Source organism: Tasmannia lanceolata, unplaced genomic scaffold (genome assembly GCF_043159265.1).
Source record: "Tasmannia lanceolata isolate RefF3 unplaced genomic scaffold, GAP_Taslan_0.1 ptg000008l, whole genome shotgun sequence".
Lineage (NCBI taxonomy): Eukaryota > Viridiplantae > Streptophyta > Magnoliopsida > Canellales > Winteraceae > Tasmannia > Tasmannia lanceolata.
Genome location: NW_027518685.1, coordinates 48,873,953 through 48,887,608, shown reverse-complemented (window position 1 = coordinate 48,887,608; position 13,656 = coordinate 48,873,953). Strand labels below are relative to the sequence as shown.

Here is a 13,656-nt window from a genome sequence, read left to right as displayed (position 1 = left end):
GGAAAGATGAATTCAAATCAATATTAAAATGCACACGCCAATCGCGTGGGTACGAGAGACCACGAGAGAGGCGCGGCGGCTCGCGCCCCGCCCCTCTCGCGGGATCATGTCCCACAAGAGCATGGGTATTTATAGGTGAGGGATGAGCCAGGTTGCCATCTTTAGGGCCTAGAGGTGTAGGGTGGAGATTGAGTGATGAAAAAAGGAAGAGGAAAGAATGGCCAAGATCGGATTTTTCTAGAATATTCTACCTCTTCTTTGGCATCTTCCATTTAAGCCATGGCTATGTTAAAAATGGCAGGCACTTATGCGGCCAGGATCAAGTACTAAAGATTTAGGAACAATTCAAGGTCCAAGATGATGCCATTTGTCCTTGGAATCTTTGTAGAATTTGGAAGCAAATTTCAAGGCAAGGAAAATGTCCAATTTGGTTGCCTTTGTAGAGAATGGCAACGATTTGGATGGTTGCGATTAACTGCAATCTCCATGTGATCGAAAGAACGGGCGAGATCGGGTCTCCAAATATCCTGAAATGTTTGCAATGATATGGAATAAGATTGGGTGGTTGAGATCAATTTCGATCGAAAGAATGGACGAGATGATGCCTCCAAATCTCCTAGAATCTTGTAAAAGATTTTTCAAATATTTTGAATGTAAAAATCGAAAAACGCGGTTTTCAGGAGATTTTGAAGTCCGATTTCGATAATTCTTTCGCCATTAAAATCGTTGATTTTTCCTCTTTCATTTAAGCCCAATGTTGCCATAGAAATATTATTTTTAGAATTTTTGACCAATGCGAGCCGTCGGTTTTTAACAGCGAATCGTTTTTCCAACCGTTGATCAAATTGACGATTCGATTTATCCAACCAACTTAATCAATTTTTGATGAATGATCCTAACCTTTGAAATATGAATTTTGACAACAATTAAAGTACTGAAAGCACTGTTGTTGATAATTTGGTTAAATTATTTCGACGGCTCTCGTTCACCCACATTGATCCGTGATTTTTCATTGGGTTTTTGCTCAATTAAGTGACGCAATGTTTAATCTGAATTTGATATTAACCTTGATCGATCCTATTTTCACTAAATGATCACAAATTCTTAGTAAGGAAAGACACTCAGGTTAAGATCTGCCCTTGATCTAACGATTTACGTAAATCGGGTCTCGGAATGGAATTAGGTCCCGGGCTGTGAAGTGACCCTAGCTTATTTTCTCCCGATTGATGATCCGTAAAGTCAGATCGAGATATTAATTACCTAAAACATATAAATCCATGATAGAGGAGCTCTCACATGGATTTAACACACTAAATTCACCAATCAGGGTATTTTTCAATTTTTCGGATCTAATCATCTCACCAGGTACATCTCTTTATCATTTCGGTTTTCAGAAAATTTGAGGATGCATACTTTACCAATGAAATTCCACGGATCAATATATTAGGTTATTGTTGGTTAAAGTGTACCAAAATGAGGGTGTCTATAGTACTGTTGTTGAAATGTAGTGCCTGTAGTAATACTACTGTTAAAATGCAGAAGTACAAGCATCAGGTTGGCATGTTTCTCATGATTAGACTCGCGAAATGTTGTTTACTATTCTTACACTTAGTGGACTAAGACATGACCTTAATTTGGAGACTCGAGATGACTCAGGTGACTCCTTCAATGGTCAAAGACAGTGGGGGCTGATGCTTGTATCGCTAAATTCTGACAAGGGTGTTATTAAGGGAATTATATTCCATCAATGGTATGATATTCTAGCATGAGCACAGTGATCAAATCCTGATTCCTCATTTCCACTTTTCTAAGTTCAATTCTAATCAGTCTTCAATTTTTAGAGTTGGCATTTGGAAAGGGGTCAGAGATGCGATGTGTTTGTCCTCTAAGTTTGGTTCTCAAAAAGAGATAAAGATGGAGTCTCATGCTCAATTCTAGTTTCTTTTTTTGTTTCTCTTTTGGTGTCCGAGCATATATTTGAATGGCTAAAGAGGGGGCTTGGTTTCCGATTTCGATCTGGCCTTAATTCTCTAGTCCCTTTTCTGTCTATTCGAACTAAACGAACCAAGGGCTAGTCGTTTAGTCTCATTCTTTCTATGATTTTTGGTCTTGGGTGCATGCATTGATCAATATAGATAGTTTTTTAACTTCTTGAGTTCCTTACTGTCTCTGGGATTCTCATCAAAGTTTGGGTGGGATACCAGCATTTGATATTTGCCTTGATTTTTTGGGATTTCCTTTCGTTTTGCGATGACGAAATGTTTCTTGAGCCCCCCCGCCCCCCCTTTGCCCTTCTTGTCTTTTTTTCGTATCTTCACCTCTCATGGAGTATAGGGGTTTCCTCGGGGTTTCTTCTCCTTCGGGTTCATTCTCCTCATGTTCCTCGGGATCCTTTTCGAGTTTCGGGATTCCCTCGATTATAGGAACGCTTTGGCGGGTTTAAGCGACGACGGATGGCAAACTCTTGAGCCAGAAGCCCCTTTCTATCAAAAGGGATAAACAAAAACTCATAAAAAATCAAATAATAAAAATCCAAAAACAATTAAAAACTCAAAAAACACTCAAAAGCATTTTTCGAAAAGCTGATTCGAACTACGTTGGCTTGATCCCTTTCCACAGGGTACGTAGGCAGCTTGGGATCTTCATCCCAAGTCCAGTCAAACTTTTCAATAAAATCATTTAAACCTTTCAAAAAACCATTCAAACTTTTCTAAAAAAATCTTTCAAACCTTTTAAATAAAACCTTTTCGAACCTTTTAAAGCAAAAATAAAAAATGGGCAAGGATGGTGATTGCCAGGTCACTCGGAGCCCTCTTTTCATTCCTTATCCAATTTTGATCATGGTTTTCCGGTTTTCATCAATTTTCGGACGTTTTATCGGGTTTTGGGGCGGGTGACGATGTAGCATGGCCCATTCACAGGGATTGTCCTCGCTGAGCCCAATGATAGGCTATGATGACCGCGAGATTTGTCCGATCTTTAGGGGATCAGGATCACTGAGCTCGATTCCTTTAGAATTGCTCCCTGAGTCTATCGTATGTCCCATTTTCTTTTTCCTGGCATATTTGGTTCTCGCATACCGTCGATTTTCTGATTCCTTTCTTTCCTTGCATCTTTTAACTTATTGTGTGTTTGTCTTTGGTTTATTATGTGTTATTTTTAGCTTGCTTACTTTGTTAGTATGTGATTGATTACTATTTTCTAGCATCTTTTAGCTTGTCTTTTGTACAGTTTCACATGCTTATTTACATGCTTAGCTGTAGCATTTATCTGCTTACTTATCATGATCATATGCTTAGCTGTAGTTATTTACTGCTTTCCTGCTTATCATATCTGCTATATTACTTGCTTAGCTGTAGTTGTGCATGCGGATGTTATTGCTTTTCTAGATATGATGAGCTAAGACTAGATGCGATGAGTTAGGATTTGGATGTTTATTTTCTTTTGCCTATCCTCGGGTCATGCATGTTTAGATAGACATTTTCTCGGGGATATTCGTTTCCATTTCACATGATTTTCGCCCAAAACTCTTCAAAATTAATTAAGAATGTCATAAGAGACCAGGTGCTTGCACTTGTGCGAACTGAGGGTGCTCTTCGGATCTTCCTCATTCGTCACCAGGCACGGACTTTTGTATCTCTAGTTATCCGTTGCAACAGAGTATTTCATGGGGTCCAGGGCCGACTTCCTTAGATGGCGACTCTTCTTTGTTATAAGTACATCTTGGTTCTGGGCTAATCCTTGAATCAAGAAGTATCTCATTTATATCGCTACCCATGCTGTGAGTGGCACTATTTCGAGAGTTCCTTCGTAGAGCTCTCCTTTACTTTGTGGAGATCCGAGAGGATTGACGGGGATCTCGTATCTCTCGCCACCGTCCTCGGGATCGTTGTCCACAAACTTTTGGGTGGCGCAGTACAGAGAAAAAGTCCCATTTACACTTGTGTGTATATGTAAGCGAACAAACTCATTTTTCTTCATCTTCATCTTCTCAGACTGAACTGGGGTTTCTCTTCCTATGTGTTTCTTGCGCTGATGACCGCATAAGAAAGACACCGAACAAGGTTTCCTACATTCTACGTCGTCCCTGCAGAGGTCTCTAATCGTCAAAGTGCTAAAGGTAAGTTTCTAAACCTTCTTCCTTGTTGGTGAAGAAATGTGTTAGCTCAAGGGTTTAACCTTGGACACTCTTTTAAGTCATGATTTGATGGTAACAAACTCAATGCGACACTTTGCATTATTTGATGTACTAATGTTTTGAAAATGGATTTTGAAGTACATTGAAGCATAGATCAAGGTATGAAGATAGTTAAAGCTTTAGACAAGAGTTCAGATCTTTAGAGCTAAAGCAAAATGTGAATACCTACTCAACCGTTGAGGATTTAAGGCCTTTAAGAATTGGAGAGAAATTGTTATACTTAGATTACTAACCCTTCATGACCCTAGTGAGCAATGATACTAGGAAGGTTATAAAAGTCATAAAAAATGAATTGTATACATGTTTGGAAAGATAAAAATGAAGTCCATCACATTTCATAGTCTGGATGGTCAATCTTCACGGTTGACCAAACATATGCTAATGTTGTTAGAGTATATGCGCTAAAAAGACAATAGAATGATATATTTTAATCAATAAAGATTTTTTCATGACATGAATGGGTAATTATATTAATGAATGTGTCCGTTGTGCTTGTTTATTGACACATATTCGTCCTTAGGTAACATAGTAGAAATGCCATGCTCAAAGGATTCATAGATCCAAGGGAGCAAGGAGATATGGTATCTCGGTTCTATGCAAGCCTTAATAGTTTCTAGTTGGGAAAGAGACTGGACATCTCTTTTTATATAGAACTAGCACCAGTCTTGCCTACATGCATGTGTCGTGAGGTGACTTATCTCAATCGTCTGAGTAGTGGACCATCAGTAAGAAGAGTGGGTGTGACGATTGGATCACGCAATTGAACTGGATTAAATAAAGATCAACTTGTGAACAAGATAGTATAAAGTTGTTCTTCCAGACATGACCCTTCACATGTCCTTAGACCCGAGGGATCTTGTTGGTCTGTCGGTCCGTTCTAGGGTCTTAGTCTATCTCATAGTGATTCTAGTTTAGATTCACATTCGGATAGAGCTATATCCTAGAGCAAACCCTCTAGACCAATAGTGATACTCAGCATGGGAAGCTTCACCCTAAAATTTAGGGATTGGCATCTACAATTTTGTCAGAGCCCTAGGCCTATTAAATAGCCTGGTCAGGTGAACTTGATAAAAGATTTATCTGAATGTTTTATGAATCATTGAAACATTTCAATGAATTTGACAAATGCATTTGGAGGCCAAACACCGCTTGACCAAAATGGTATACCAAGAGTGGGCCAAGTGGGTAAGGGGTGTTCACCCTCCGTATGAATCAACTCAGTAGATATAGTCAAGAAGAAAGGATTTGTATATACAAGATGTGATTAGGGGTAAGATGATCTAACAGTCATCTTCAGGGCTTCGTTTCGATAGAGGTCACTGACCTAATGCTAGTGTAGTTTAACTATAGAGCGAGATCACAGTGGGGCCCACCATAGGATTCTGCAGGATCGATCATCGGATCCTTGCGATGATCCCACTCATAACTCGAATGACCTGATAACATCCAAACGGATCAGGGTTCCTCATTTTATGTAATTGCAAAGACGAATATGATCTGTTAGATCAATGCGGATATTAATTAAGTATATATATATATATATATATATATATATATATATATATATATAGTTAACAAGAGACGATGAGAGAATTTTTCGAAGACAAATTGGAGCTGAAATAACTCTCATTGGATGTGAGTTAGTAATTAATTAAATGGATAATTAATTATTCATTTATTATACTTTATTATACATTATTAATATGATTAATAAAATGTATAGTAATATGAAATCCAAATGTGGATAGTTATTCCCAAACCGGTTTTGCAAAAGTTGCAGAATTTGAACGGAATTGGAAATTGGGATAGGGCTACACATTTAGATAAGGTCTGTGAGGCCCACCACATTTTCAGTTTGACATCTGGGGAAAACGTTCATAATTGCTCAAGAACCTTGAGTTGCACTCAAACTCCCCTTTGGATAAGAATTGCTAAATCACCAACTCTTATGAGACAAAAGCATAACTTGAGAGAGACTAGGGATGAACGAATTTGAGAGATATTCTATCTGAAAAGTTCAAATCAACGGTTTTGATCATGTACAGGTGGCACAAGTAGAAACAAAAAGTGATAGTTAGAAGACCCTAACAACCCTAACAACCATTATATTTTTAGCATTTTCCTTATCCATTAGACGGACTATCAAATGAAAGGAAAGCAGCTGAATTGTGAAAGTGGGCCCGATCATGAAATCCTCGAGTATTTCACACGCATGGTATGTTCGATGAAAGAAAGCTACCTCAAAACAAGAAATTAAGAAAAAAACCCACCGACAGGAAAAAACTGAGTTGCTTCGCGTTCAATAAAATGACATTGAGGTTTCACGAATCCACTATCGTGCCACTATGTCTAATGACTCTAAACAGCACGCCTATCATGCCAAGTGGCCTTCGTGTAATTCCTCCCAAACAAGGAAGCGTTTCATTTACAAGCCCAACCCAAATAACCACCGACGAAACAAAGAAGAGCCATTGTGACTTTGTGAGTCGTGACTCGTTGACACTTTTTTTTCCAGTTCTTCTAGTCTCTCTCTGTAGAGAGCGGGAGTGTAGCCATGGCATTCTCTTCATCTCTACTTTCCCACCTCTTTCTTTCCCTTTTCCTTTCTCTCCTCCTCTCTTTCCCCTTCTCCTCAGCCGAGATCCGTTTCTCTGAAATCAGATCCGACGGCCGATCCATAATCCCCTTTGACGAATTCGGCTTCACCCCAACAGGCCGGCTCGAACTCAATGTCTCCCACATATCCCTCTCAAACCCTAGCCCAGACCTAGATCTTTCCCAAATGGGCTTCTTCTTAAGCACTAGAGATTCATGGATCCACGTTCTTAATCAGATCCAAGACCTAGACATAACCTGTGTCCTCCAATCCGACCTCATCAAAGTTGTCTACACATTCAACAATCTTGCCGGAAATTCCTCATTCAATTCTCTCTTCAAAGAACCCGACGCCGGCCAATTCACCCTCGTCTTCGCAAATTGCCTCCCCCAAATCCAAGTTTCAATGGATGTTTGCTCCGCCATGTACAATCTTGAGGGTAAGAATACCCGGCGGGACTACCTCTCCGCCGGAAAAACTATCCTTCCTAGGGTTTACTTCCTCTTTTTTCTGATCTACTCCTCCCTCGCCGGTCTATGGATATATCTCCTCAACAAGAACCGTCTCACTGTTTTTCGCATCCATTTCTTTATGCTAGCTGTGCTCCTTCTCAAAGCCCTAAACCTAATTTGTGAGGCTGAGGACAAGTCCTACATCAAGCGCACCGGGAGTGCTCATGGTTGGGATGTTCTCTTCTACATTTTTAGTTTCTTGAAAGGGATATCTCTTTTTACCCTTATTGTCCTTATTGGGACTGGCTGGTCTTTTATTAAACCTTTTCTTCAAGATAAGGAGAAGAAGGTGTTGATGATAGTCATTCCTCTCCAAGTCGTGGCTAACATTGCGCAGGTGGTTATTGATGAGAGTGGTCCTTATGCACAAGACTGGCTCACCTGGAAGCAGGTATGGTGAAACAACTAATTACGCCAAAATCTTAACCTGTTAGAATTGGTGTTGTATAAACATTTATATGTGTGGCCTCCATAATTTTAAATTTCAGGTTTCGGTTTGGACCGAAAGTACATTGAATCAGAAACGTACAGGATTTTGCCGAAATTCCGAAATTTGCCCCAAATTTCAACTGACATTTCATTTTTCACCCTTATTTACAAAATTTCCTTCGAAATTTTAAAAATTACCACCAAAATTTAAAGATTTACACCGAAATTACCAAAATTTCACACATTTTGGTGGAAATTTTAAAAGAACCGAAATTTTAATCAAGGTTTTACATGATTTCAGCCGAAATTTCCACCAAAACCGCGAAACCGACATTTAAATCCTTGGCGGCCACTCTTTTTGGGTTGGCCATACACTTGGATTTTTAATATTAAGGAGTTGTTGGGTTTTTGAACCCAGGACCTGCTGTGAGGCAGTAGCTCTAATAGTGAAACAACCAATCACTCCCCAAGTTTAAGCTGTTAGTGTTGGTGTTATTTAATAATTTATACTTACACACCCTCCTCACGTGTGGTCGTTCTTTTGGGGTTGGCATCCATTGTGAATTTTTAATATCAAGGAGTTGTTGGGTTTTGAACCCCAGACCCACCGTGAGGCAATAGCTCTGATACCATGTACAACAACCAATTGTTCTAAAAGCTTAGGCTGTTAGAGTTGGTGTTATTTAATCATTTATACTTCAACAGGTTTTCCTCCTCGTAGATGTAATCTGCTGCTGTGCCGTACTCTTTCCGATTGTATGGTCTATCAAGAACCTCCGTGAGGCTGCGCGGACTGACGGGAAGGCTGCAGTGAACTTGATGAAGCTCACGCTTTTCCGCCAATACTACATTGTAGTCATCTGCTACATCTACTTCACGCGGGTCATTGTCTATGCGCTTGTTACCATCACCTCGTACCGGTACCTATGGACTAGTCTCGTTGCTGGTGAATTGGCGACTCTGGCTTTCTACGTGTTCACTGGGTACAAGTTCAGGCCCGAGGTGCACAATCCGTATTTGGTGATTGACGATGAGGAGGAGGAAGCCGCTGCGGAAGCTCTGAAGCTCGAAGATGAGTTTGAATTGTAATGATTCCTTGTATTTTTTAGGATGTGAAGGGTTGATTCTTCATCTCAAGTCTTCATCTCGATGTTAATAAATCTATGGTCGTAGTGATAGATGACAATTCTGCTTGGGAAAAGACCATATAATATTCGAGCTCAGACAGTTGAGGTAGGATTTCGTTTTGAAATGGATGTTATAATATTCAATATTGTATTAGCCAAGAAGCTCTTGTTCACTTTTTTTTTCTTTTTCTGAATGGTGAAGCTCTTGTTCACTTTATAACTTGTTATCTTCTATGCTGTTTTTCTGCCTATGTATCGTATTCGAGCAAATTAGTATAGGATTGGATATGTTGTAGTGGTGTTGATACTTAGCGAATTCAATTACCAATATTCGAGCTCAGACAGTTGAGGTAGGATTTCGTTTTGAAATGGATGTTATAATATTCAATATTGTATTAGCCAAGAAGCTCTTGTTCACTTTTTTTTTCTTTTTCTGAATGGTGAAGCTCTTGTTCACTTTATAACTTGTTATCTTCTATGCTGTTTTTCTGCCTATGTATCGTATTCGAGCAAATTAGTATAGGATTGGATATGTTGTAGTGGTGTTGATACTTAGCGAATTCAATTACCAATTTCAGATCCTTTGATTTATTTTGGGTGAATGAGTTGTTTTTGTTTGTTCGTGCACATGTAACGGGGTTGTAGTACTCTACACAATTTTTGTTGCTAAGTTTCATTTCTTTTAATCTACTACACCTATACTGAAATAGAGTCGATGTTCATGTAACATTTTAGTGAGGAATGTCACCCTAATGTCGGCAAGCTTCCTTAAATATAGATTTGGTTTACTTGTTATAAAAGGAATTTGGTTGAAATTAATTCAATTTGAATAGTGCATTTGATTCTGCTCCTTGATTTGCTAATGGAGTCACATTTCCGTGAGCTGTTGATGCTTTTGTTGTGGGGTTATTATCCTTAAGGTATTTGACTTGAGTATGTATAAGCTATAAATGCTTCCTCGATATTTGAAACCCAGATGGTCATGTTTTGACTTGGGCAGATTAACTCTTTTGGAATTTATGTTACATCTGACACTCCATTATGATGTAACACCCATTTTATTACTCCAATGCTAATTGTTTTTTTAATTGATACTCCAATGCTAATTGTTAAGGCGATAGTACAACTGCTGACGTGGATAAGATGGCCTAGAATCTAGAGGTTGATATGGTTCAACTCTCCATTGGCATGCTCAATATCATCAATGCATAGTTTGGATGCAATGCATGGTTGTGTGGGCCTTCTGATTTGTGGATCGTCATTGTTAGCACCATGATTTTAGACCACGCTCATGGGGTTCCAATGAGTTTAGAAATCTAGCCTATGTTGAAGTGCAAAGCTAGGCCTAATCCATAAATAGACATCGCACTTTGCAAGAATAGTAGCTAGCGTCAATTTGATGCAGTTAAGGCCTTAAGGAACTGATGCAAGAGCATCCCCTAAGAATCTCTACTTTGGCATGTGATTGACCGTTTCATCAGGTCCATCTTTTTTTTTTTCTTGAAATATTAATATATTGATGGAAGGAACCGAGAGGGTTCACAAAATACAAAGAAAAGGAAAAAGAAAATACAATTTACGGAGGGAGATAATCAAACCACTCTAAACTAGCCTTGCTAACTCCAGATTTGGCAAGGGAATCAGATTCTCCATTTGCCGATCTTGGAATATGAGTGAAAACTGCAGCCGAATCAGAAACATAATCAGAGATCTCATCCATAATACTGAGAAATCTCCATGGCGGCGGAGCAGAACCCGAAAGCCACTTTACCACATTTGTCGAGTCCCCTTCTACTATCACCTTGTCCAGGATGAGATTATCTAAATGTAATATTCCGGAAAAAGCCGCTTTTACTTCCGCATCAGAAGAATTGCTTATACCGATTGGACCGGAAAAAGCCCAAATCATTTCACCTCTATCATTCCTAAGAAGACCACCAATTCCAGCTGCACCCGAATTCTCAAAAGAAGCACCATAAAAATTTAGCTTGAAAAAACCAACGGGAGGAAGAGCCCACTTTTGAATCACCTTTGATTTGAACGACGCCTCATTGCATATGATCTGCCAACCCTCCCACAAATCATAGGCAGAAACCGCACAGAAAAGATGAGAACTTTTCGCCCAGAGAATAGCCAAGGCAATAATCTTCAAATATAGACCATAGGAAGATTTTGCCTTTCCATTAAAGATTCTCTCGTTACGCTCTTTCCAAATGGACCCAGACTGCCAATAAACAAATTTTTCAAAGAACCTTGCCTTTTTTCTTCCGAGGAACAAATTCCCAGCTATCAAGAACTTGTTCAGTAGAATACGGAAAGACCCACTGAATACCGAATCTCATCAAAATCAAACTCCAAATTTCGCGAACATAACTACCATGGATGAATAAATGATCAATTGTTTCTCCGGCCTTTAAGCATAAAGAACAATGATCAACTAGCCACATACCTCTTTTTCTTAAGAATTCAATTGTCTGAATGCGACGGCAACTAACAGACCACCCAATGAAACTTACTCTTGGAGGGCAATGGAAATTCCAAACCTTGGCCAATAAGGATTCCTCAGAGCCAATAGCACCCCGATCATAAAATGACTTAACCGAGAAAAATCCGGATGAATCCAAAATCTAAATTATTTTATCCATACCATACTTCTTTATAAAGCATTTTTCAATTAAATCAAATAATGATGAGAGAGAAGATAATTCCATTTCGAAAAAGTTGCTGTGAAATTTTGGACACCACACCACTTTCTACTCCACTCTTTCGAAGCAATCGCAGACAAGAACATTCTTTTTCGCAGCTACAATAAAAAAATCAGGGAAAACAATATACAGAGGATCCTTTGAACACCAAGCATCAATCCAAAATCTGATCCGATTTCCAGAGTAGACTTTGAAGCAACACCCTTTTCTGAATTCATGGCTCAAAATTATAATATCCCTCTAGGTAGTTGTACCTTTCTTTTCAAACCGATCATCGACTCCTAGTTTCCGGAGAGGAAACCATATTTGCTCCCAATAACTCTTACCCATAAAGCTGACCTCTCTTCTCCAATTCTCCACAACCATTTGCTCATGAGGGCGAGGTTGAATTGCTTAATTCTACGAATACCCAGGCCTCCCTTTTTACGAGGAAGGCAAACTTTATTCCATTTTACTAAAGCAATTCCACCCCCACGATTTGATCCGCCCCAAAGGAACCTACGCTGGATTTTCTCTATCCTCAGAACTACACTAGCTGGGCACCTGAATAAAGATAGAAAATAAATTGGGATGTTAGCAAGCACCGATTTAATCAGAGTTAATCTTCCCCCCATTGAAACCAATTTTCTCTTCCAATTTTCCAATCTCCTCTCAATTCTATCCACAATTGGATCCCAAAGACTTTTTTTTGGTCTTCCAACTCCCAAATGCAGACTAAGATAAGAAGATGGGAAAAAATCCACTTTGCACCTCAAGATTTCTGCAAACAAACCAATTTCTGCAGAAGAAATATTAATAGCAAAAATTCTGGATTTTAACAGATTTGTCCTCTGCCCTGTTATCAATTCATAGCATCTTAGGATCGCCTTAAGATTTAAAATATTGTTGTTTTCCGGCACACAGAAAAGCAAGGTGTAATCTGCAAATTGCAATATAAACACTTCCACTTTGTTCCTACCAACTACAAAACCTTCAATTAAACTCTTCTCGTTGCCTTTCTGGATCAATTTACTGAGAGTTTCTGTGATTAGAACAAAAAGGAAAGCAGATAGTGGATCACATTGTCTGAGGCCTTTGGATGATTTAAAAAAACCTTTAGGAGAGTCATAAACCAATATAGAGAACCAAGCCGAAGACACAATTTCGGATCCAAAATCTCCAAATATTTTCGAAACCCATTCTCCCAAGGATATAATCTAAACATTCCCATTCAACTCTGTCATATGCCTTCTCCATATCCAGCTTACAAACCACTCATTTTCCACCACTTCTCGAAAAGTAATCTATTGCTTCATTCGCAATCAAGGAACAGTCCAGAATTTGCCTGTTGCTTACAAAACCACTTTGACTATCTGACACCACCTTAGGAAGAACAACTTTTAAACGATCAGCCAAAACTTTGGCTAAAAGTTTGTATAAGCAACCCACCAAACAAATAGGTCTGAAATCTGAAACTTTTGAAGCACCTTCTACTTTAGGGATCAAGGTAATGAAAGAGGCACCCGTTCCTTTATCAAGAGAAATACCTCTATGGAAATCCTTGAAAAATCGAAGGACATCAGATTTGACATAAGACCAACAAGATTGAAAGAAAGTTAGGCAGAAACCATCAGGACCTGGAGCCTTATCTCTCTCCATAGAAAAATGGCAACCTTCACCTCTTCCTCTTCAAATGATCTTTCCAAATTAGAACTCCCTTCTAAAGATAAACTATTGAAATCCACATCCTCCGGAATTGGACGAGATAAATTTTTCGAAGTGTACAGGGCTGAGAAGAAATCTACAAAAGCTTGAGAGATGTCTTCCTTATTTGTGATCAAATCATTACCAGCATTAAGAACTACAATTCTGTTTCTTCTCCTTCTAGCACTCGCCATAGCATGAAAAAAGCAGTTTTTTTGTCTCCTTCCTTCAACCATTTAATTCGGGATTTCTGCCTCCAAGATATTTCCTCATGAAGAAGAAAAGCCTGGTGTTCTTGATTAAGTTTACCCAATTCTTCCCACTACTCTTCTCCTCCCAGACCACTATCTTCTAGAGCTTTTAATTCTTCCATTCTCTCTTCCATTACTAATTTTCTGATTAAAAT

At 39.0% G+C, this 13,656-nt stretch overlaps 1 protein-coding gene across 1 annotated transcript; it reads left to right on the top strand.

The window, feature by feature from the left end:
- The first annotated feature begins 6,640 nt into the window (after positions 1 to 6,640).
- On the top strand, positions 6,641 to 9,343 carry LOC143885348 (protein CANDIDATE G-PROTEIN COUPLED RECEPTOR 7-like). Its single transcript, XM_077389476.1, has 2 exons — positions 6,641 to 7,697; positions 8,441 to 9,343. The coding sequence occupies exons 1-2, from the start codon at positions 6,753 to 6,755 to the stop codon at positions 8,822 to 8,824; spliced, it is 1,329 nt and encodes a 442-aa protein (XP_077245591.1). The 5' UTR covers positions 6,641 to 6,752; the 3' UTR covers positions 8,825 to 9,343.
- The last annotated feature ends 4,313 nt before the right edge of the window (positions 9,344 to 13,656 follow it).